The 24,673-nt window shown below is 56.3% G+C and overlaps 5 protein-coding genes across 5 annotated transcripts; 1 reads left to right on the forward strand and 4 right to left on the reverse strand.

The window, feature by feature from the left end:
• Positions 1-1,387: 1,387 nt before the first annotated feature.
• MFIFM68171_11280 (uncharacterized protein) lies at positions 1,388-2,768 on the reverse strand (the record flags this gene model as incomplete). The annotated part of the gene is made up of 7 exons (XM_071066699.1): positions 1,388-1,440; positions 1,511-1,649; positions 1,713-1,747; positions 1,799-2,221; positions 2,276-2,356; positions 2,417-2,529; positions 2,593-2,768. 7 exons carry the CDS (start codon positions 2,766-2,768, stop codon positions 1,388-1,390), a joined length of 1,020 nt encoding a protein of 339 aa, XP_070922800.1.
• A 1,200-nt stretch (positions 2,769-3,968) lies between these two features.
• Positions 3,969-6,412, reverse strand: MFIFM68171_11281 (uncharacterized protein; the record flags this gene model as incomplete). Its single annotated transcript, XM_071066700.1, has 2 exons — positions 3,969-6,072; positions 6,180-6,412. The coding sequence occupies 2 exons, from the start codon at positions 6,410-6,412 to the stop codon at positions 3,969-3,971; spliced, it is 2,337 nt and encodes a 778-aa protein (XP_070922801.1).
• A 380-nt stretch (positions 6,413-6,792) lies between these two features.
• MFIFM68171_11282 (uncharacterized protein) lies at positions 6,793-8,066 on the reverse strand (the record flags this gene model as incomplete). Its single annotated transcript, XM_071066701.1, has 5 exons — positions 6,793-7,378; positions 7,438-7,500; positions 7,572-7,711; positions 7,764-7,918; positions 7,976-8,066. 5 exons carry the CDS (start codon positions 8,064-8,066, stop codon positions 6,793-6,795), a joined length of 1,035 nt encoding a protein of 344 aa, XP_070922802.1.
• Positions 8,067-11,644: 3,578 nt separating this feature from the next.
• On the forward strand, positions 11,645-15,110 carry MFIFM68171_11283 (uncharacterized protein; the record flags this gene model as incomplete). The annotated part of the gene is made up of 3 exons (XM_071066702.1): positions 11,645-11,870; positions 12,037-14,072; positions 14,133-15,110. The coding sequence occupies 3 exons, from the start codon at positions 11,645-11,647 to the stop codon at positions 15,108-15,110; spliced, it is 3,240 nt and encodes a 1,079-aa protein (XP_070922803.1).
• Positions 15,111-16,540: 1,430 nt separating this feature from the next.
• Positions 16,541-18,604, reverse strand: MFIFM68171_11284 (uncharacterized protein; the record flags this gene model as incomplete). Its single annotated transcript, XM_071066703.1, has 1 exon — positions 16,541-18,604. The coding sequence occupies one exon, from the start codon at positions 18,602-18,604 to the stop codon at positions 16,541-16,543; it is 2,064 nt and encodes a 687-aa protein (XP_070922804.1).
• Positions 18,605-24,673: the final 6,069 nt, after the last annotated feature.

Here is a 24,673-nt window from a genome sequence, read left to right on the forward strand (position 1 = left end):
CCACGTCCACGGGGACCGAGAAGTCCGCACAAGAAAGAGCTAGTAACTGAGCGAAGGTGGGGGTAACGAGAGTGGGATGTATCAACGAACGGATAGAGGCTGAAGAATCGTCATAAAGCGTGTTGCGGCTGCCGGGCCATCCCAGCCCTGTGGTTGCTCGGCTGTTGGTGTGCGCCAGGCGATGCTTTCGAGGAATGCGTTGCTGTGGAAAAAGGGAGAGCGGCGGAGTCGAATCCCACAGGGAATTCCGATCACTGGCTGTGCCGGAGCGGCACCCCCCAAAGTTGTCTCGTCTAATTAGCCTAATCCGGCATAGCCAGCTACCATTGGCCCGACAGGCCCCCCACCACGCCAGTTCGATGTTTTGTTCCCTGCCAGGTTCCGAAGTTTCTGATGTTGTTGGCAACGGGATGCAACCTGCAAGCTCTTGCGAGATGCGCCCAACTTGCATCGAATTGCGTGCGAATACAGTGTTTGCGTTCTGTCTTGTCTTCACCAGCCACCGTCTTCTAGCTGTTGAGTTCCGGTTGATACGAGTACAGTTGCAATTACGGCAAATGGCAAATGTATCCAGTTGATCTTAATTGTGGCTATCCAGGGTTTAATTTCTATTTTTGTCTTTCCCTGCTTGATCCCTCCTTTAAGTACCCTCCCCCTCCGCATCCCTACGTATCTTGAAACTGGAATATTAAACTCAACGCAGCAACCCTTCGGCCTCAGAGCAGGGCTCGGCGCAGCTCAAGGATTTCGGGAATCTGGCTTCATGAATTTAGCATATACCGATTCGACACGTCTTGCAGTGCTAAGACTAAAATGGGAGCTCTGCTATCATTCACACATGTCATGGTGTTTGAGTACGCAATGTAATTGGGGTCCTGTGGCTCAGCAACGCCAACATTCTGAGTTTGATTTGCCGTTTTGTTGTCCTCTGAAAGAACCCACCATCATCCCCGCCTTCCCGAGACTCTATGCTCGGCTATGATACCCAAATGAAGTCTTGTGCACATAAACGCCCTCTTTGAATGGTCTCGCCTCCCAACTGTCCGATACTGTCAGTCAATGGTCGCGCAAAGTACGAACTCAAACTGTCTTGTCCTGGGACATTGTCATACATCATAGCAAGCAGAAAGCGGATTCCATAATTAGCTATAATTAACCAAAACCATAATCAACACGGTACTTCAGCGCCTTGGGCATTACAGCAAGTTCGTCTTGGATTGGAGTGCAACTTGTATAATTCTGCCTGACCTGATTGTGACAATCGTACACACACACACGCTAAACGAGCCCTCTCCTAGTTCATGCTATACATGTGGAAGCCAGTGAGCGGTTGCGGTTCAGTGTCTTTTGCCTGTGTCCCTTCCACTCCAGAACAAATTCCGCATGTTCAATCCATGGTAATGACGGCTCTAAAGCGTACCTTACCGCTAAGCATCGCGTCTACGGAGCGGAAGCGTTAGCTAAGGTATACATCATGTGATGAGAGCAAATTCTGCACAAGGGGACGTACTGAAAGCCTCGTTTGCCTTGTCCAGCGGAAACTTCTCGATCATGCAGTCGATGTTCTGCAGCTGTGTGAATTGGATAGTCTCTTCCATGTCTGTTGCGTGCCCGGTTGGCCATGCCTGCACCGATAAACCGTATCGGATCTAGTATGAATAGACTTGATTAGCATATACGTGGTACTGCCAACGGAGTAAACTATGTCTTACCATGAGGCCGGTATCCACGGGAATATCTCCAGGAACTACCGACGTGGTTAGCTTCCGTTGTCCTTACCCCGGTAGCCAAAACATACCCGAGAGAATTAGCAGCTTCCCTAGCGGCCCGAGGCCCTTCAGGAGTTGAGGCATCCGGTCGCCGTCTGGATTTGTGGTCACGATAAGCGCTGCTCCTCCGAGCGCCTTGAGGGCCTCGCCAGCGTCGACCTTGGACGTGTCGATATACTCGTGGGCGCCCAACTCCCGAGCGAATTTTTCCTTGTCCGAGCCACGCGAGATGGCAACGACGCGGTAGCCGAACTTGTTGGCGTACTGGATCCCCAGATGGCCGAGGCCTCCGAGCCCCTGGATTGCCACCGTCTCACCGGGGCCAACGTTCATGCGCCGGATCGAGTTGAAGACTGTGACGCCAGCGCAGAGGAAAGGAGCGTACTTGGCTGCGTCGATGCTTTCAGGAATGGGAACACCAGCCTCGGACCGGATGAGGACGTATTCGGCATCTAGAGCGTGCGTTAACTACGGCAGGACATAAAAGCGCCCCGGAAAGTACTTACATCCGCCAGGCTTAGTGACTCCGTTGATGACCTGGTTGTCGCACATGTGGTAAATGCCCCTTCTGCAAGTCCTGCAAGTTCCTTCGCAGCAAAACTGGTCAATCCAATAGCTCGTCTAGTGCAAGGTGGATTAAGACTCACCATCATGGCCACCGTGCCAACCAGAGCCAATGCGGTCGCCCACTTTCCAGGCCGTGACACTGTTACCAACTGCAGCAACACGGCCAATAATCTCGTGTCCGGGGATGAAAGGGCTATGAATACAGGTCAATAAACCGTCGCAATGCTCCCCAGTTACTGAAGAGTGTATCACTTACAAGCCGCCGCCCATACTGTTGTGTTGTGTAAACGTATCGGAGTAGCAGACTCCACAGGCCTCGACCTTCACAAGTACTTCGTTTCGCCCGGGAAGTTCCAAAGGAGCTTCCTCAAGAGTGAGAGGAGAACCAGCCGCCTGGAAGACGGCCCGCTTGTACGTCTTTGGGAGAGACATTGCGTTGCTGTGACTGTTGTTGATGAGAGATTTTGGCAATATCGCACGGCTTCAGGCCAGCTCAAAAGGGATTGGAGGGTCGAAATATACGTTCGAGCTATTAGTTGGGAAGGTGGAAGATGTCCTGTTCCAACAGAAGACTCAGCGGTTTGGAGAAAAGCCATACCTTTATATAAAACAAATCCAGATGTTAGTTCGCGTAGGTGTTGCTCTGTTCGGTGTAAGTCGCCATCAATGGGAATGCCGTCACGGTGGCCCCACCTGCCTGAAGGAGAAGCAGGAGTGTCAGTTGTGGTACATCAACCGGCCTATCCGGAGCCAACGTCCGTGGCCGTAGGATTGCACCACACGGCATTCTGATAGATCCCAGAATACCAGAGACACGTACGCCCTCTTGTAAACGGCTTATGATACTCGGTTGGTGAACCAGAGGGAGGCGTCCCTTGGGCGACTCTTAGGGATGTGTCAGCACCCTTCGGCCGAATAGCCACTCCGTAATGGTACATCCAATGAGGATCCAGGCGCATTACTACGGAAACCAATAGAGTGAACACGCTTGATGATGAGTACACATCTTGGACACGCAGATAACCAAATGACACTATCAATGATAGGCAGATCTATAGAGATACAGATTAGTTATTTGCTATTTGCGATTTGAGGCAGCCTTTTGGCGTGGTTCACTGTTGGTTGAACTACATTACCCTGAGCAGTGCATGCGTTTTGCCCATGTTTAACCGCGGTTAGCCATATCTAACGGGACTTGAGACACTCATCCGAGGGCACAACACGGAGATTAGCGTACTCCCCGATCTCAGTTACTCATTAGGCCAATCGGAGTCATCCCTGGGTACCGTTCCGACAGCAATTTGCATGAGCCTCCCACCTAGAATTGACACCGGACGCTTCCCTGAATGTTCCTTGGCAGATCGCCCGGCAGCCTCGCAGCTCCGGAAACTCCTTCGAATGACAAGGGCCTATTCCCCACAAAACTCCGGATACTCCGAGTCCAAACCCTCCACTTATAGAAAGTCAAAAACAGCCGAGAGATGAAGCGGTGCGAGCACAGCAAGATTTCGGGGACAGCTTTAATTTGCCAAACGCTAACTCCAGAACGGGCTCCGACGGAATGCAAGCCCTCTTCTCGATTGAACTTTTGACGAATTCTTGAACCAATACCTGGGTGGAATGACTCTAGGCTCACGTCGGGAATGTCCAGAGATCACCAAAGTTCTGGCTCCCTCCCTGGAGCCACTCAAAGCTGTTGAACGAATCTACTGAAAAGGCCACGTCCATAGTTCCCGTCAACACATCCTGCAGCCCTGCGCCCTCCGGACCGAGCAGAGTCCCATCGGGCCACACGGCTCCCTGCACCGGCCACGCCGTATCAACCGGCCCAGCTACAGCAGCAGCAGCAGCAGCAGAAGCATCATAATCATCATCAGTAGCAGCAGCAGCAGGGTCCGTAGCCTCACCTTGACTACGGCCACCGTAACCGATCAGCGACTCAACCTTGCCCATCAGCTCACCCACAATCTTGACCGCCCGGGTACCGACCGCAAAGTGCCTCCCAAAGATCTCAAAGCCTTCGATGGCGAGGTCAATGGCGGTCCTGGCGACCTGGACGGTTGGGGAGGGCGGGGTGGCAAGAACGAAGCCGATCATGGTGATGGCGGCGTTCCACTGCCACTGGAACGCCTCGTGCCAGTTCTCAAGGAGGCCCGTCTCGGACAGGGCCTGGTGGGTGATTTGCGTGAGGGTGATGGCGTGGCGGGCGCATGCCATAGCGCACTCCTGGGCATCGGTCGCGGGGCCGCTCTGGCCCGGCGCGGAAAAGGAGATCATGGGCCGGTAAAGGATCACGCAGAGGTGGTGGTAGAGCAGCTCGGTCAGCAGGCGCTGGCGCTGGAGCCAGGACGGGGCGAACGTCTCGATGGCGAGGCTGAGAGTGTCCGATGCGCCGAGGCCGGGGTCGGTTGAGAACGGCTCGCCGCCGCGTTTCCGCTCGTTGCGGAGCCCGTCGGGCACGCTCCGGACCCACGAGTCAAGATGGGCCATGCTCGACCGGAGAAAGGCGGCGCAGCTCTCCAGCGCCGCGGGGTCATCGTGGATGCTGCTGCTTTTGGAAGCGCCCAGGACGCGAGGGCACTCGCCGTAGAAGGAGAGGTACACGTCCCTGGCGGCCAAGACGAGCTTGGTTTGCTGCAGCGTGTACGTGAGCCAGGTGACGTTACCGGACGCCAGAGTGGCCGACCCGGACTCGATGGCCAGCTGGTGGTCGTCGGCGGGCAACGAGCAGCTCGTTTCGGACAAGGAACCCGACCACGGCCGGCCAAGCTTCATGCAGGTTTTGCTCTCGAGCGCGTAAAGCGTCCACCAGAGCCGCTTTCGCAGCTCCCGCTCCGGCCGCGGGAGGTCCGGCGGCGGTTCGAGATGCAGCCCGAGGATCTGAGCCGTCCGCATCGCTAGGGCCAGGGTGCTGTGCGCCATGTTTTGGAAGGATGCGCAGCAGAGGTAGATGACGGAGAAAATGTGGCACTGCAAGGTCGAGAGGGATGGGCTCTCGAGCTCGGAGATTAGCTGCGTCTGGCATCGTTGGTAATGCCAGCGCCCGGCGATGGCTGTCGCGTCCGAATCAGTTGCAGGGTCGCTGTTCTCGCGGTCGCTCCGCGGCGGGCACGCGGACAGCATGCACAACGCGAGGATAATGTCCACCAAGGCTGAGGGCTTCCGGGTGGTGCGGCTAGCTCCATGCCCGCTCCAGAGAGACTTGTAGTGCTCTTTGAACTTTCCCTCGTCAACAATCTGAAAGGAGCCGTGAAACGACTGCCAAAAGAGCCCGAGGAAATACTCCTCCTGCATCGCTGTCAAGGAGTAGGTGTAGCCGTCAGGGACAAGACGGCCATCCGTTGCCGGCTCTGCGGTGGGTCGAGTCGACTCCAAGCCGGGACCATCGGTAAACGACATGCCGGTCGAGCTGAAATGGATGGTGTACTCCGCGGGCGGCTGTTCGATAAAGGCAGCAAGATGCGAAGTTATGCGGCCGATGAAGTAGAAGAGGGATGAAGGTCCGAACCATTGCTTCTGCGGCATATGGCCGTTGCTGATGTAGAACCCTGGAAGGGCCTGGTTCTCACCACCACCTTCCCTCCGTAAATTATAAGCCTCCCGAACTGTTGGCGCTGATACCACTGCAGGCATAGACGACTGGTTCGGGTTCGGCAGGCTGACTGCAGCGGCGGCATTACGCCTCTCAACCTCTTGCTCCAGCTCCCGAATCCGTCGCTTCAGGCGCTCTATTTCCCTTTAACACAGTCAAGTGTTAGCTGTGAATGATACGGATGTTTGTATCAGGGAAGAAGCGCCGCAGAACTTAGCGGTGATGGTGATCAGAGTCAAACAGCTTTTTACCTAAAGGCATGAGGTAGGGAGCGAATCTCACCAGTACCGGCAGTGCGGCACTGTCCGCCCCGACTTCTACAGTTGCGACAAGGCTGTTCATCGTCGCACTTGACGCGATGGACACGACACCAGTCGCAGGCTCGGCTGACCTGGCTCCGCTTCGGCCGGCCGTGGTGTGCCGGCAAAGATGAGGTGTTGGGCTCGTCGGAGGCAGGCATGTTGGCAAACGTGTTTCTAAACATGGTGCCAACTTAATCCAGCGTGATAAACCTTATGCTAGACGTTTGGTGTGCAGCGCTCCGGGCATAGGATGTCATGCGTTGGCTCCGGACATCTGGTTGCAATGCAGAAACCAGTAGCGGGGTTATCTGCAAAGCTGACCTTGCATGGGGAACCAGGGCCATAGGACATTAATGTGAGGTGGTCCAGACAACCAACGATCGAGCGAGCTCAACCTTATATCTTCTAAGCCAACACATCAACATCAGCATCGTCTCGTTTCCCGTAAAACGAAGCTCTGATGGGGAAGTTAATCGACTCAAAGCTTGGGTCGCGAAGTTCCGACGACAAAGGGCTTAGCATTGGCCCGGCATCTCTATCCTGTAAGCCATGGAAATACCCATCACTGCCGAGGCGGCGTGTCCTTGACCAAAGCACCCATCATGACCACCGGATACCGCGTTCCGTGCACTTCGGCCTTTTCGATGGCCTCCCTAATCTCCTTTTCCTCCTCGTCCGTCAGGGTGAGATAGACATCGTTCGCTGCAAAGTTTTCCTCGAGATACTTTATCCGTTTGGTACCAGGAATGGGGAACACCATCTCCTGCTTCATCATCCAGGCGAGCGTTAGCTGGCCCGGAGTGCAGCCCTTGCGGTCGGCAATGGCCTTGATCTTGTCCACCAACTGCATGTTGCGGGGGAAGTTCTCGGCCGAGAAACGGGGTACGGCGCGGCGGAAGTCGCCTTCGACGAAATCATCGGGCGACTTGTATTGGCCTGTCAGCATACCCCGGCCTAGGGGCGAGTAGGCAACGATAGCGATGCCGAGCTCGCGGCAGGTCTTAGCCAGGTCGATACCGGGTTGCTCAATGTCCATCGAAAATGGGCTGTACTCGATCTGGTACGCGTGGATGGGGAACACCTTGGATGCGCGCCGCAACGTGTCGGCTCCGCATTCACTGATGCCCAGGTAGCGGACTTGGCCGGAACTTTGTGGCTGTCAGCGGCAGGAGCACATCAGCGGTGGGAATCGTCTAAGCACACGTACAGGACAAACTCCTTCATGGTCTCGACAACATCCTCGATAGGCGTCTTGCCGCTGATGCGGTGGCTGTGTAAAACGTCCCCTTCCGGTCAGCAAGCCGAATGCCCACCTGGCTCCCTTAGCGGTGCATAACATACCAATACAACAGATCGATGTAATCGGTCTTGAGACGCCGCAAGCTCTCTTTCACTGCCATGCGGATGTACTCGGGATCGTTTCTGAACTCGCGGCCCCCATCAGGTCTGACATAGTTGCCAAACTTGGTGGCTAAGAAGATCTGCAGAGGGCATCAGTCGTAGCTGATGCAGGCTTAACGGAGATTGACCCACGTCATTCCGTTTCCCAGTTCGCTCAAACCACCTCCCCAACAACTCCTCACTGTCTCCGTACAGGGCAGCCGAGTCCCAATGAACACATCCCAGCTCGTGAGCACGGTCGAGTAGCCTCAGACGCTCCTCATCGGGGGGCAGCGCGCCGTAAAACGCTAGGCTGAGTGTAAGCTACCATATCAACAACTTTCTAGCATTTAGCAACAACTCACTACTCAATCCCATAAGCCCAAGGCCTTGGATGGGGATGGTAGGTCCATTTCGTCCAAGCTGGCGAATAGGGATGCTGGTCGACGGCGACATGGTTTTAACTGGAAGGATATAATCACGGTATGGGTAAGGCTTGCAAAAGCCAAACCAAAAGCACAAGTTTCGCAATCACTCTCTCATCTTGTACGAGCGGTCCGGCACCTGGTGGGCCCGGAGTGCGGAGACTTACGGAGCTACCGGAGAATGACTTCCGTGTTCCCGGCCGGAGCTCTCGCACCTCGGACTGTTCAAAAGGCTGATGTTCCGTAACGCGTTGGCAACGGTTGCCGATCGTTTCTGGGCAGAGCATAACCACTACCCTGTACAGCAAGTGTACTTAGACACATTGTGTTGTTCGAGCAAGGTGGGGTGAAATGATTTGAGCACGCGAGCGCTAGTGCCGTCGCCGGTGCCGGTGCTGGAGCCGGCGTACCCGCAAGTGGCGTCCGGGCCATGCCCTCGGCAACTTCGGCAGCTCACGTTAAGCCGAAGCAGACGTCCCAACAAATGCGGCCAGGCCCGTTAGCATTGGGCAATCGCGGCCATCCCGCTGCTCTGGCTCGTAGAGTGGGCAGATCATAGTGCTGTATAGCGACGATGGGCTGAGATGCTAGATAAAGGCAACTCTGTCGCTCGGGCAGCCGGAACACCTGGCGATTCTTCAACCACTACTGTACAAGAACCTAGTATCCTATGCAGGCGCCTTTGAATCGCTCGAGGGCAGCAGTGTGTGTTCTCTGCAACATGTGGAGGGGTAAGTTCTAGCAAAGCTAAGTGATGTATCCGAGTCGTGTCAGTTTTGAACACAGTCTTGGGCCAAAGAGGTCGTCGTTCACTCGCAACTCCCAAATGCAAACCTACATTGGCACAGAACGTCGGGCAAGTGGCCCCATGAAACGGCGTTCCTATGGCGATCCGCAGCAGGCCACCTGACAGGTGAGGGCATTGAGAATTAGAGTGCAGGACCCAGCCCATCCCTTTAACCGGTAACCCAATGCAGTCTCGGGCTTGCCCCGCGCGGTGGATGGTAGGAAGGGTCGATGCCTTGCCTTGACACGGAAGCGTCCCGGACTCGTCAGATGTGAACATATTCCAGATGAGTGCAGATGATGAATGGGTTCTCAATTGATGCGGCATTCGCACCCACCAAGGGAAAATGAAGGGTTACTGGCGCGAAATACGTGGCATGCCTACAAATGCGAGGGCCCCTTTGCTGGCAGTTCGACGATGTTATCATTGACCCCAGCTAAGAGTGTGCTCAACGCCGGACCCTCGCCGCCGTGCTGGCGGAGGTCTAGACGTGGAGCTGGCCCTGTCAATCGTCAAGATGAAACAAGGGATGCTCTGTCGAGTGCCAAAAATATGGATATTCAAGGGATCTTTCAACCCCCCCCCCCCCCCCCCCCCGGGGGCATTGCCGCTGTGTCAGTCAGCAGCGCCAACGGCCCATTGTGGCGCGATCTTACATGGATACTCCAGTGACTTTTTCCAACTCGTCACAAGCGATCTTGTCAAGGTTCTCCACAAGGCCTTATGGTGCGGAGCGAGGCCACCAGACCCTGCCATCCAGGGAACAGAAAAAGAAACCAAAAAAAAAAAATTATTTCCTAGTTATCGTCGGTGGGCAGATATGGCATCGATGACGATGTACCAGGTTCTGCGCGTTCAGCCAGCGCGCGGGTGCGAAGACTGTGTAACGGCCCCAGAAACCCCAACGATCGAGACCCATTGGCGGGCCATCGAAACTGAAAATGACGGTGTCTCACTCTGGAGTTGCTCATAACCTGATTTCCGGCTCGAAAGAAGAAGAGAAACCTTCTCGTTTGGAAAACCAAGGTAGCTGTTCTATGAGTACAACCAATCTCTTGTTTTTGATGCGGCCTTCTGGGAATGTCGATTAGGGTCTCCACCAATGGGATATGATGTCAGCGGCGTGCTGGGAATGTCGGATCGCCCGATCCCGACAACGGCGCACGCGCGCTCTCTGTGTCACGTCGACACTTGCGAAAAGCTGGGGTTATTGACGAGCTGACTAGGCACCTTAGCAACTCGCAATCGGTGCCATGTACCAAAGGTAATCTGTATGTGTATTGAGGCGCCAACCCGTAAATGGTATCCAAAACCACCGCGACGAGGTCACTGTGGGTTGCATGCAGAGATTTTGCTGACGAGAAAGAATTGCAACTTGGTCATGCGGCCGAGCGGGGAATCCCCGCGACTCAACTGAAATGCGTTCGTTCCCAGCTCTTAGGACTTGAGATGAGCTTTTGCTGGACGACATGGTTCCTCCTACTGGCGGCTTAGGGCTTGAGGTCACCACTTGAAACGTTGGCCACCCAAGACAATGCTGGCTCAGCCTGAATCTCAAGCGTATTCCCAGTGCTAACATGGCGGTTGGCTGAATCAGCGCTTTGCCCTGCTGTGCCTTGATGTTTGGCACATGCGGGAATTCCGAGTTTCCGATTGTCGAGCGGCTTGTCACCCGTCATGGATCTCGGACCGGAAGAAGCGGCAGGCATGCATCTGCTGAGTCTTGCTCTGTTTCTGGGCGAGCATCAAGACGAGCCTGGTTCCGTGGAGGACGAACGCCTCTTGTTCTCCGATTTTGAGAGCATCTTCCTGATGGTTCCTCCATGAGTTCGGTTGGTGGGAGGTGGACGCGTGGGCCAACTGCGGGCAGCTGCAGCCGCTGATTGGCTGATGCGCCTTGGCAGCCCATTACCCCACCATGAGACCACCAACTTTACTCGGGGAATCGATATTGGATCGCAGGGATGCGCTGTCGTCAATACATCATACCTCTGCTGCACTCGCAGATCATGGCGTCCGAATTGCGATTCCTAGGTCCTTCTTGGCCGCCGACATATCAGTATACCCTTTACGCTGCACTTGACCACGGCCCTGCCGCATCAGCATACCCGGACCGTTTGTTTCGACTCTCCCTGCACCTTACCTCGAACTACCGTCCCATTCCATTACGTCCCCAACCTTCACCCTCGTCCCGAGAGCACTCTGCTTCTCCGGCCACCCCTCGCCCGCCCTGTCCGCGCCAGCTGCCAAACTATCGCTGCATCATTCCCGTGGTGTTGCCCTTGGGCCCTTTAACCACTTGAGACAGTCTCGACCCAAAAGGGCGATCCTCGGCTCCCGACAGGCGGTACGCCGCTCACGATACACCCAAGTCCAACGTCTCGCCTACGCAGGCCCGCGGCGCAGATTAGAGCTACGTTGGCTGGCTTGAAATACCGAGCATCGGACTTGGTTGGTTTGCTGCTTGGTTGCTGTCTTGCCAGCTCCTGCTTTCTCGTGTCCTTCGAGACTGGTGTGCAGTCCGAGACACGCAGGTAGAAACCCGAGAGTCTCGACTCGAACACCACGCAGCCATTGGTGACAGTAATAATTATAATGGGGGTGCTATGATTCAGGCGCAGGTACGTGCTCACTTCCGCATCCGTCGTCTCCCCTCCCTCTCATCGCATGTTGCATGTTCCCCATTCTCCCTTCCCGTTTCCTATTTTGCGACGTCTTCCCGGGCGTCCCTTTGTCCCACTCTCAAAACCCGCCCCTTCCCGGTCACGGCCCCAATCTGCCCCAGCTGCAAACCTCCATCATGCCTGTATGCCATGACTGCCATGGCGTTGCCCCTCGACACTCGTCGGCACTCATCCCCACCTGACCTGCGCCCACACCGATGGGTATCCTCACCTTCGGCCGCCGGCGCATTGCATCTCATTTCCGGCCAGCACCGTCGCGCCGTCGCCGGCCACACGCTCCATCCCTTATCCGCCTATAGCATCCCCCACGGGCCCGACCTGCTAGATTTGGACGGCCTCGCCATTCCCTTTATGCCTGGCTGCTGTGTGTTGAGCGCCCGCCCTATTTCAGCCTCGTCTTTTTCTTTCCATTGTTGCCCCTGATGTAGTTCTGTTCTACGCCCTCTGCTCGGCTCTCGTTTTTGACATCACTGGCCGTGTTTCTTCCTGAGTGGACATCTTGTCTAACCGGAACGCCATGTCTGTTACAGGTCCCGAACACGACCGACTACACCCCCGGCCATACTTCTCGTCTGGACTCGGTTCCGTCTACTATTCGCCAAGCCGTCCGGCCGAACGCGGGCGCCGTGCCGACTCCGCAAGCTTCCCCGTGCCGTTGATCCAGCCCCGCCAACGCCGCCCGCACTCCATCCATATCATCTCATACCCGGCAGGATTTGTACCGCGGGATCTCCGGCCGGTCCAGCCCGGAACACGCCCGCAGGGATCTACCGGCGGCGAAACTCGAACGAAGAAGATCTGGTCGAGGAAAGAAAAGAAGGAGGAAAAGGAGAGGAAAAGGGCGGACAAGGAGCGGAGCGAGAAGAAAGAGAAGAGACGTTCTCTGCGCTCGCTCCCGCCAGGCAGCGAGAAAGTCAGCAGGGTTCTCGACAAAATCTTTGCCGCCTTCTCCATCACACCCAAATCGCCGCCAGCTGCGTCCGCGACCTCAACCCCGCAGACGCAGTCTCGGCCATCTAGCTTCATCAGCTTCGCCCGGAGATTGTCACGGATCGAAACTGCGTTCGTTGACCAATCCGTCATCCAGGGGCCCATGGCTGAACCGCTCAACATGGCCGCCAACCCCATTCCCCGCACTGCAAGCTCGAACGGAACGCCGGAGTCCAATAGGAATAGCATCATATCGGTTCGCTCAGCGAAGACAACGATGAGCTCGTCCGTCTCCGAGATCCAGAGGCCGGTGGCATCGGGCAGCGGCCTGACATGTTCTATCCTCTTGGCGGAACCTAACGTCTTCCTAGACGGTTTTGACCATGACCATCGCAGTCGCCGTGGAGCGCGGCCATCAAGCGCACTGCTCCGGGGCAAGCTGCAGCTGAACGTGTCCAAGAACGTTAAGATCAAGTCTGTGATACTGAAGCTCGTCGGCAAAGCACGGACAGAATGGCCCGAAGGCATCCCACCCCTTAAGACGGAAACGTTCCAAGAACAAAACTTGCGTACGCAAACCCTCGTTTTCTTCCAAGCTATGCATGAAGGAATGTGGGAGACCGAGTACGGAATGCAGTGTACCTTCACCCCCAAGAGCGGCGGTAGTCACCACGGCCTCATGCACTCCCTATACCCGAACAATTCCAACACCTCGCTGCATATCCTCGGCAAGAGCCGGAATAACAGCACCCTCACCGCTAAAGAACTCAAGCGACTTTCTCTGCAGTCTGTCAAGTCTCGGAGCTTCGGCAAGGGTGACTCTCCGTTCGCCAACCAGGTCCAGGCGAAAGGGTACAAAGTCTTTCGGCCCGGCACCTACGAGTACGCATTCGAGCTCCCGATTGATCACAACCAACCAGAAACCGCGAAGCTCCAGTATGGGTCAGTACGGTGGGAACTCCAGACGACGGTGGAGCGCGCAGGCGCTTTCAAGCCCAACCTTCACGGTTCGAAAGAAGTGCCCATCGTTCGTTTGCCAGACCAGATGTCTCTGGAGACCACCGAGCCGATCTCGATCAGCCGGCACTGGGAGGATCAACTGTACTACGACATCATGATCTCGGGCAAGAGTTTCCCTATCGGTGCAAAGATACCCATTGCTTTCAAACTCACACCGCTCGCCAAGGTTCAAATTCACAAGCTTAAGGTGTTTGTAACCGAAAGCATCGAGTACTGGACGAACGACCGGCATGTGACGCGCAGGGACCCGGGCCGCAAGATTCTCCTGCTGGAGAAGGCAGCGGGAAAGCCGCTAGACAAGCAGTTTGCGGCTAGCGAAATTCGTGTGCTGAGCGGTGGCGAACTCGACCCGGCCCAGCGGGAGGAAGCCAGACGGACGGCGGCACGACGCAGGATGAGGGAGGCGGCTAGGACTCGCGGGTCGCCGGAACCCTTGCCTGAGCCCAGTGAAAACCTACTCGGCGACTTGGATTTAGGTTTGGAGACTTTCTGGGGGAGCACAGAAATCGAAATGAACGTACAGCTTCCCACATGCGAGACCATGGCGCGCGACAAGACGCTCCGGCTGCATCCCGACTGCAGTTGGAAGAATGTCAATGTCTTCCATTGGATCAAGGTTGGTCCCACGCACTCTGCCAAGCTCTCGAGAGGGGTGAAACTGACCATGGGTATTCAGATCGTCATGCGCATCTCGCGCGCGGACCCCGACGACCCCACCGGGAGGCGCCGCCGCCACTTTGAGATCAGTATCGACAGTCCGTTTACTGTCTTGAACTGCCGGGCCACTCAGGCGAACACTTCGCTGCCGCAGTACAGCGGCCGTGACGGGCCAGTCGCCGAGCAACGGCAGCAAATGTCGTGTGGCTGCCCAGATGCCCAGCCGGTGGACCAGGGCCCAGCCGGAGCAGCTGCACATCTCCCTTTGATCGAGGAGGACGCCATCACCCCTGGCGGTAGCCGGCTACGACTCGATTGCTCCAACGAATCTCGTCTTCCTAGTCTGCCCCGGGCCGCCCATCTACAGTCCAACTCTCGGCACGGCGACGTTTCACCTGGGCATAGCAATTCCTCGAGTCGGGGAAGAGGCCAATCATCGCTGAGCCCGATGGAACGGGATCGTCCAATCCATCTCCTGAGGTATCCGTCGCACAACCCTCCAGCATTTGATGCTGATGAGCCGCCGCCGCCTCCAAACGAACTGTTGACCCCCCCGCCTCGCTACGAAATGATTGTCGGCACCCCGAGCGTGGATGGCCTAGCAGACTACTTTGTCCGGCTGGCAGCCTACGAAAACACGGAACAAGGAGACACGCAGATGATTAGCGAGAGTGGAGGCCAGAGTGATAGCGAAAGTTCTGGTTCTGGGACCGTCACCAGCCCTACGACCGGGCTGGCAACCTCGTTCGATGATGTGGATCCCTTTAATAATATCCAACCCACGGTCGAAGGAGAGGCCGTTCCTGAGGACAATTCGTCCGACAGCGCCGAAGAAGACGACGGCCCCGCCCGGCCACATCGCCGCGGCAGAGTCAACGTCGCCAACCCCAGGACACCTGGCGGCCGGCTGGTCCCAAGCAGGAGCTTGGACATTGAACGGCCCGTCGTGAGGCTAGACATGACCGCGGCTCTGAGGCGGCGGAATGAGATGGGCTAAATACATACCCGTTGGATAGAGACATTGTCTTCGCATAGGGTTTTGCTTCCTGGCTGGTTAATAACGTATAGTTGGCTTGGTTGGTTGGTTGGTTTGGTCTTTGGGCGCATGGGCATAGACGGGCACACGCACGGATTCAACGGCTGAATGACACCAGGACGGCAAGGGCGGGCTGACACAGGCATGGTACATGGGATGGTTTGGCATGAATTGATGCGATACCCCGGGCATACCTCACGAATTGACGGCGGGGAGCGGCTGTTTTGGATGGCAGGGCAAGCGGCTTTGTGATGCAAACTCCGGCGTTGGGGTTGGGGGTGGTTCTGGGCGATAGCATATCCTACCTAGCGAGATGGACACGATACCAGCATCATGGACTTGTCTCCAGTACCGATAGCTTATACTATAGAAGTAACGAGTATGGCCGTTTTTTTTTCCTTCAGAGGGTGTGTCGCTCGGACAGGTGCTTGATCCCCGTCATTCCTTCGGCGTGGTCTTGCTCAGGGGTAAGAAGCTCTAGGGGGTGAAAAAGAAGAAACTGCTTTGCCTAGGTGGCTAGGGAAATCGGATCGAGAGCGTCCGAGAGAGAGCAGGCATCTGCAATCATGAAAGAAACCCCTCTATACAGCCATGTTACTCCTTCAACCCGTCTAAGCATCTGTCAGACCACCCCACAGTCCGCCTGGCTACACGCGTCCCGGAAACATCGACACCAAGCATCGTCTTCACAGACTCAGGTCTCAGCAAGTTAATTTACCATCATTTTTACAATTTTTTTTTTTCTTTTTTTTCTTTCTTTTCCCCCCTTATCCATTCTGGTCTATCTTTCATGACACATGGCGTCTTTGTGGTCTCCTTCACCCAGACTTACAAACCCGTTGGATTGCAGGCGTTTACCATTGATTTATGACGACGAGCAGGATCCGCGGCCTAAGGGTTACTAATTGTACGGCGCTATGCGGTTAGTAGGATGCTCCTATAGCGCTATATCTCTTTGGTCCATGAAAGGCCTGCATCATGTATTTCCCCTTCTTATCTTAATTCAGGCCAGAGGTGAAAAGACCCGAGCAAGCTGTAGCCGCTACCGATAGTTAATTCTTTGGCGCCCTCGTCGAGGGCTAGCTCTTTGTATAAGGCAACGCGATTCCCCTAGTCTCATCTCGCAGATGCCGGTGGGCTGTCCCTAAACAGCAGCGAAGTGCTCAAACCTAGAGCCGTCGGAAAACGTAAAACAATGCCGACCGAGAATGCAACGTGTGATGTCCCCCCGCTACAGAAAGGAGAAAAGAAAACAAAAGAACGCCGATCGTCTCGCCGTTTAGGTTAGAGTACACATCGTTGCGCCGATATCACCCACAAATCCCAACGCCGTAATAATGCATATGCATCGCAGAATTAACAAAATTTAATAAAAATACAAATATTTCGAATCAATAATGCCCCGTGTAGGGCAGGGCAGGGGGTCCAGTAGGCCGCGGCGGATAAGGTTGCCTCGATTGAAATGGATGTTGGCCACCTGGGGCCGGCCGGGTCCGATCGGCGGTGGTCAATGCAAACTCGGGAAGAATTCCCGTGCGGTACTCGTTCCTCTTGCCTAGCGGCTGGTAGTGCATCTGGTTTGGGAGAACCGGGTTCGGTAGGTGGTACTGCTCAAGGAACGCCGAGGGCGGAGGGTAGAGAAGCGTGCTGACGTGCCGAACAGGTCGGTACGGACTGTTTCGCTGCTGCAAGTAAACCGACGGGGAGTGCGAGATGGGGGTGTGCAAGCCGCTCGCGCTGCCAGAGTTCCCGATCGGCGTGGCCATGTGGTGGCCAAAGGGATCGACCAGCGGAGAAGAGCCGGCATAGGAAACGCCCGAAGAGAAGGCATTCTGAGGTGACAAGCGCTTTGTTGGGGTACCGTAGCTCACCGGGGGAAAGCTGGTTGTCGGCGTCACCGCTCCACAAGTTACCGGGGTAGGTTGTGGAGGCGTGTACGTTGTTGTCGGGAAGACGGTCGACATTGCTCGGACGCCAGGGACAAGAGGTGGCAACGACAATGGCGATGCCTGGGGCGGTGCGTACGCCGATGACCCGTAAGGTTGGGACTGCGTGACAGGTACGGTAGCGGCCGGCTGAGCTGTGTTGAGCGTCAAACTCGGGACCGGCACGCGTGCTTGATCGGGAGGCACAACGTGTGGGGGCCGCTGCGTGACTGCGGGAAAGATGGCCAGCTGTTGGGGGACAGGCTGGGCGTGGGGAATAGCCGAGGGGTGTTGACGCAGCGCCTGGGACGGGACATGGGCGGAAGGCTTCACCTGTTCGACAGGTGCCCGGTTCACGCGCTTGGCGGGCGGCTCGGCCGAGCCCGCTTGATCAGGAGAACTTCGCTTTCTAAACAACAACTGCGGCTCGGGCTTCAGGGCTAGCGGCGACACTGCATTGCTTCCGCTATATGATGCCGGCCAGTTGTGCGCTCCATTCCCGTTGGGAACAGGACCCAGATTGGGCGAGGGCCGGTTGTTGAGCGAGCCTGTCGGGGAAGGCAACGGGGAGGCCAAGGTCCGGGCTGTGGGAGACGGGATTAGGAGTGGAGAAGGCGACGACGACACGGCTCGTTGCGCCAGCTCCAGGTAACGCCAAAACCCCTTCAACCTGTCGAGCCACTGGTCCCACTCGGCCTCGGTGACCAATAGGCTATACCGCATATTGCTGAGGAACTCAACTTCCATAACGTGGATCTCGGTGACTGAGATGTACGACACATCGGCCCACGTCTTGTTCGTATATGTGTTGTCGTCCAAGAACTTGTTGCCTAGCATCAGTGCCACAGTGAGCAGCCGAAACTCACTTCCCGGCCGGCCCTTGACTGTCGGATTCGCCATCTTGAGCCGGTAAATGTAGAGCAAAGCGAGGACCGCCACATTTTGCGTGACTTGGGTGGTTGTCAGCATGGTCAAGACCCACTTTTTAAAGTGTTGGCTGGCGACGGCGTTGCTCGCCAGAGGCTGGACCGGCGTGTTTGGCGGAAGCGTGTGCATCTTTCCCGCCTTTTCCACGATCCTGGTGGTCTGGAACCAGAGGAGCGCCGTGACCTCGGCCAGGAGGTCAGCCAGGCTCCCCCCGTTGGGACTGATGCGCTCTGGAATGTTTAGGCTGTGCAGCGTCATCTTTGCATCTCCACTTTGCTCGTTCTCGACCAGCGTGCGTGCCGAGCTTGGAGAGATTGCGGCGGCGGTTTGATGCGGTGCCAACTGTCGCAACGGGGCGGCAGGCAAGTCGCTGGGGGGAGCAGGTGGTCGAGTGCCTGCGGCGGACATGGGTTGCGTGTGATTTTGCGACGCTGCGGGGTATCGCGAGGTTGGATGGAATATCTGCTCGTTGGGGGCTTCCCGTTCGTTGAGCGCGGGCCGCCAACGGTCCGAGGCCGCCATCGAGGGCGCGCAGAGAGAGGGTTGGCGAGCGTGGTAGTTCTCGCACGAGGCCATATGGGGCATCTCGTACTTTGTCCCCATGTTTTCGTCTGCGGGCGGCGTCCAGAGGCCGCTTGCACGAGTATTATAGCACAGCGACGAGCCTGCAGGCGAAGGAGGGGAGGGGAAGACGGTCGGGGTTGGGGTCGGGGTCGGGGTCGGGGTCGGGTTGGTACGAATCGCAATCGAATACATGGGCGCAGGCAGGATCCTCGCTGGCCGAGAAGCATTGAGGGAGGGAATCTCAAGCAGAAATCACCGCCTCAGCTGACCCGTTCTGCCAGGCTCGGTGCCTGCTGCCGCAGAAAACCTGAAGGTACGAGTTGAGAAATTCGTGGAAGGTGGGGGGGTGAAGCGAGGCCGGCGGCAGGTGTGCCTTCCAAATGTATACACTCAAGTGGTCGAGTCCTTCTCCTTCCTTCCTTTGCTCACATCCGCCATCCGAAATTCACGCGGCGTTCGCAACGGTAACAGTACCGGGCCCGGAAGGTGCGGCGGGGAAGCGTTCTTATGAAGATCCCAATCCTGCCACAAAACTATCACACGTCAACTTTAGCAAGGTGCGCTTCGATTTCCATCCCAGCACGCATACTACAGTAATGATGGCTTACCAGGCCGTTAGAGTAAAGCCCCAAGCACAGCGTCCGTTCTGTCCAGCGACTGGACGGCCCTTTAGAGTTGCCGGTCACAACGAACAAGTGGATGACAACGAATCGAGAAAGCCCCAGTCGGCTCGATATGTACCGTCCAGCAGCCAACGTTGGATGTGCGGCCACAGAGGTCACGTAGGCAGACTCTGTTGCTTGCGCTGAGGGCCGCGAGAGCCTTCCAGTCTGGTTCTGGAGCTGTCAAGGGGCTTCCTTTGTGTGGGGTTGCCCCGGTCCCGCAGCGGCATCAATTGTAGGAGCTCTGCTCGGGCTGGCCTTCTTAATATCCTCGAGACTTGTCTTTGTCAGTTGTCGAAGCAGCCCGAGACTGCGGGCGGGTCGTGTCAGGGTGGTTTCCGCCTGCCCGTCACGGCACGCAATGGGCCCGTCGACGAGGGATGACGATAGAGGGCAGAGCGGCGGCGGCGGCGAGATCGGACCGCTTCAGGAAACTTCAGGTGAGAAGTGCAAGGAGGGAGAGGGAGAGGAGGAAGAAGAGTCACAATGGGGGAGGAAGATCCCCATACAGTGAAAACATCCATACCGTTGCCCATCCATGTGGTGGTTGCGTAGGTGCGTCGCTGCGTCTTAGTCCTGGTCGCCGCAAATGCTGCTAATTTACTTTGTCCCTGGTCGGCATCGTTGTCTGGTGCGGTGCAAGGGGCGCTGTGCCGCCGCGGTCGTTGCAAGCTCCTTGGCCGCTTGCAAGACTGTACCTGGGTACTTAGCAAGCGGTACGTACCCCGGATGGATGAGCCTTCAGGTGGCCACCAGATGCACAAAACCGCCCCGCCGGGCCAATCCAGCCAGTTGATTCCTCGCTTAGGCCCAAAAATCGATTCCCCATTTTCCAAGCCATCAGTGAGGGACCGTGTTTCATTGCGGTTTAGCGCCATGTCTTCTTTTATTCTCAGGTCGGCTTTCTGCGAGTTTCTTTGCACCACATTCTTTGCCCATGGGATTGGCAGGGTTGCCACTGATTGAGCGCCGAGCTAGGGCGGCGGTCTGGCTTCTCTTCCTCCTACTACCTCATTTCCGCCGTCACCAGGCTCGGCACGACCGCAACGGGCTCTGTAGTCAGCATAGGGTAAAACTACAAGTCAGTAGCAGAGGCCGCCCGCCAAACAACAAACAATCGAAGCTTCCAATAATGCCCACGGGCGGAGGCTTATCACAAGCGTGCTTTGGTGCCGAGGAGGATTTTAGTTTCTTAACACACAGGTACACATCGGTGTAAAACACGGAAACCCCTTCGTTGCTTGGGTGTGACGCCGAGACGCCAACGATCAGTGGGGACCCAGAGAGTGAGAGGGCATCCGGACGGAGTAGTGAGCCACTCAAATTGATTGGCAGGGATCAACGGCCACACAATTGACGCTCGGAAAACGGAGGCAGACCGCAAGCATCCGTAAAGAGTGACATGCTGGTCATACTGTACAGTACCTTGGTTCGCGTCCGCTAACTCGTGGGGTTGGAACTCTGGTACCTGCCTGAACACTCCACCACTACTGCTCGCCCATTCCCTATCCCTTTGCCCCTTTACGCCCTTCGAACACGAGGCGTCAAAGTCAACGGTTGTCCGACTCTCAGTGGATCCAGCCGTGTCGGTCCCAGCAAAAGATGCGTCTCGGGCTTGGCTTCCCTGGTGGATGTCTCGGCCGTCTATCCCTTGGGGAGGCAAAAAAAGAACCGCACGCCGTCTCAACGCTGAGGATTTGACCCAAAGCGGAAGGCAGCGAACCGTGAGAGTCGGTTTCCTTGTTGGAGCTGATCCGCCTGGATGGCGCAGGCTGCGAAACTATGTTTGGTCTGGTCCGGGCTTGGGCTCTTTGGAGGGTGGTCGCCGCCGGCCTAGTTCCATGGCGCAGTGATAAGTTTGACGACACGACTGGACAAAGTGTATGGGTGCTGGGCGAAGGATGCCAGGTCCGTTTTGACGCTAGAATTGGGATCATGCCGCACAGTACGCAGCGTTTCTTTTATTGGCAGCTTTGTGAGATGCACTGGGATCAACACGCTGCCCCATCCAACGCAAAGCCCCTCTATTGCCCAGCAACGCCCGGAGGTGCAAGCCTCTTTTGTCCCGGAAACCGCATAATGCCCGGAAAACCCTCGTGCACGAAACGTCCGCATATCCTGCCCGTCTTCTGGGTGAGAGGAGTATGGGTGGCCCTACCCCTGCGCATCGACATATTATCTGGATAGTGGAGGTAGGGGGCGTGCAAGAGGCTGGCGGGACAGTGCGGGGAAACGCAGCGCAATCAAGCACGCTCAAACCCCAAAACGGATAAAAGCCCATGGTCAGGCATGGTGGGCGCTGCCTCTTGCAACATCTGTGGAAAGTACTGTACGTACTTTTGGCCCTGTCGGCAGAGGCAGTTCCAATCGCCGACTCGTTAATTCCGATCATATAGAATTCACGTTGTCCCTGATCTGTCCTTCCACGTCAGTGGCAGAACAGAGACTCGCAGCGGCAAGTCACCTGAAACCCATCTCATGCTTTGTCGCGTCCTGTTATCGTCACCTCCCTGCGTACTTGGATGCCAACAAATCTGAGTGTCTCTGACATCGGCCTAGTCTGCACCAGCCAAACTACCAGACTGCCAGAGCCAGAGCAAGGATAAGCCCATCAGGCTGAGGCCAGCTTCGGTAATTACTCTCCTGGTGGCACTCAAAGTACTGTAGCGTCTGACTTGCCCATCGGATCCTTCGACATCAACTTTGTTTTAATAAGGGAGTTGTCAAGCCACGAGGTTGCTTCACCCACCCCTGTGCGGCACCGACTCGGTGCATCAACCCATGTTGATCCCACAAAAGGCGGCCTGGCATCTTTTTCCTCGACCACACCCCGCCCTCGGTCTTTGACAATTTTCGTTCGCACGCGGGTGGAGCGTGACATGGAATGGTATCATAAAGAAACCCATCCAGACCCAGACATACCACATGCAGCCAACTTCGATAGAAAAGGTCCAGCTCGCAGAGTTGCCCCCCTAGGTTGCTTTCCTTGTGGGCCCCGTCAGCGCGGCGGAAGCTCCGGAAAGATCAGAAAATTCCAGGCCTTTCCTCCGGGCAGCCCTTCAGCGCGGGAAGTCTTGTGCACTGCAAAGCCTGCCCCCCCGCCAAGCGGCAAGGAACGGGAATCCCAATGAGCGGGCTGCTGGCTGCGAGGGGCCACAATGTCGGGTTTTGGTGACGAAGCAAAGCGCACCTCTACACTTCGTACTTTGTATTGCATGATATGCTTGGTTGAGCCCGCCGCGAGCGGGGGTGCAGTCGAAAACTGACGCTCTCGGCTTCCTTGAAGGTCCAATCCAGAGCTGCATCCAGACCAGTCCACAGTGCGAATCCAATGGCTGTGCTAGCCGCAGCCACCACGATGAATTCTTGGATTCGGCCGTCGGTTGGCCAACCAGCGAAGGCGTGGCACAGGGGACCCTTCCCACACGTACTCAGCACACAACACCCGAGAACAGGAGGTAACAAAATTCTCGTTTTCTGATCCCTCAGTTCTCCCTACAGTTTCGCCTTCGCCTGAAGGGCGGGACAGGGTGCCTGCACCGGGGATGCTAACCAACAAGGATGACGCTTTGCGGAACACACGGCAATCACATCTCTCCGCCAACATGAGCCGGAAGTCTGGGATATTGCAGATGCTGAGCGTCCAGTCAGTGTTGCGGTTGGATCGCCACTAAATCATCGGCTCCTGTTTCCCGACGACGGCGCAGCCATGTCATAGCCAAAGGCCAGACAAGGCTGCGGTGATTTTCACTTATTTTTTATTTTTATTTTTCCCCTTTTTATTTTTTATATTTTATTTTTTTTTTCCTTTCCCGTTTTCCAACCCTTCCCGCCCTTCATTTTCAGTCAGGCGTGGGTTGTTAGCTGGCGCAACCTATGTGATCCGCCGGCAGCTGCGTCGCGAAACGGGCGTCCGAGACACCGTAGCGATTCACGAACACGACGGGTTCGCCATAGCTCGCCCGCGGGTCGATCGTATCAAGCGAGAGGTGCGTGCGGAGTCCTTACCGTATGTGCATTGAGCAAAAGACAAACCGACAAATGAGTGGCTGCGTACACAGGTACGTTGCAGTTAGTGCTGCCGGCAACTGGGTGTGAGAGCCTAAAACAGGCGGACGGATGGTAGTGAAACAGAGTCGCACAAGATATCGAAACACCACCCGCCGCTCTCCCAATGACGCCAGACCAGGCCACCAGACCTGCATCCGTCGCCTCGCCTTCGCATGACAGTCGTTACCTTGGATCTTTGGGGATCCGGTTGCCCGTTTGAGGGTCGTGCGTCCGGATGCCCAGGCATCAAATGGTTTTTATTCTCGGGAGTCCTGCTGCTGCAACCCGGCGTCCGGTCCTGTCAGGGCATCCAAGCCGTCGGCAGTGTTTTGGCGGGCCTCGCCCGACGGGCCAACGGCGACGCAAACGATAGGTATTATGTCGCTCAGATGCCAACCCAGCCTAAGCCTGCAACCGTGGGAACGCCGATGCTATTTTTTGCGCTGCGACCTTTTGCAACCGACTGATTGGACACGCGGCCGAATGCCAGGCAGAATGCTGCCCTCTTCTGGAGCCAGGCCGAAGAAGGTTGGGAACAAGAGTCTTGCCAGGGTGGGTACGCAGTTGTGTCGGTCGACCAAGAGCCGTGACCAAATGATTAAACCAATACGGAACACACTGCAGGGCCAGCGTCAATTCGGCAGCAGGTATAGCCGATTCCTTGTGTTGCTCGGCCACCCATTCTTGAGCCGTTTTGACGACTCGGGAGCTCTCATTGGACCGGTCCGTCCCCGCTGCATGCGAAATGCGCGGATTATTGTCACGGAACAGAGATAGTGCCAGATTCCATAATCCATCCAACTTCCAGCCTCGGCCAACACTCTGTCTTAATTGTAGTAATTGGCGCCGAGACAGGGCGCGGGTCACAAGGCGCGGGAGGATGATGCATCCAAGCCGTTGTTGATCAGGAGCAGCCGTCGGGCCACAAAGCACTCTCGGTGCAGTCAGCCCATAATGCAATCCCTGTCAGGGAGGGAGGAAAGAAGAAAAGAAAAAACGAGTTAGCCAGCACCTTTTCACCTGAGCCGATAAAACAGTTTCGAGTCATTCTCCTCAAACCTTACCTTTCGGCACCTCGCTTATGAAGATGCGCGAGAGAGTAAGTCTGAACGCTCACCAGTCGCCGCGCGCTTTTGTCCCGGTGTCAAACCCCCTGTTCTTGCAAACTGTGTGGGCGGCAGCTTGTTGGTAAGTTCAGAGACTGTTTTCTCAGTTGAGGGATGGAGAGATCAACACGCAGCTTCAGCCACCAATGGCTGTGAAGGGGATGACGAAACAGCCGCCGCCGCCGCCCACCAACACCGGCCGTCCGGCTGACGGCAGGTGCATTTGCGGGCCTTTCTCCGTTAGCCAACGACCGACTTTGGCAATTCCCGTGGCTTTCAGCTGCTGCAGG

This window comes from Madurella fahalii (assembly GCF_045866475.1).
Source record: "Madurella fahalii IFM 68171 DNA, scaffold_6, whole genome shotgun sequence".
In the NCBI taxonomy this organism is placed as follows: domain Eukaryota; kingdom Fungi; phylum Ascomycota; class Sordariomycetes; order Sordariales; genus Madurella; species Madurella fahalii.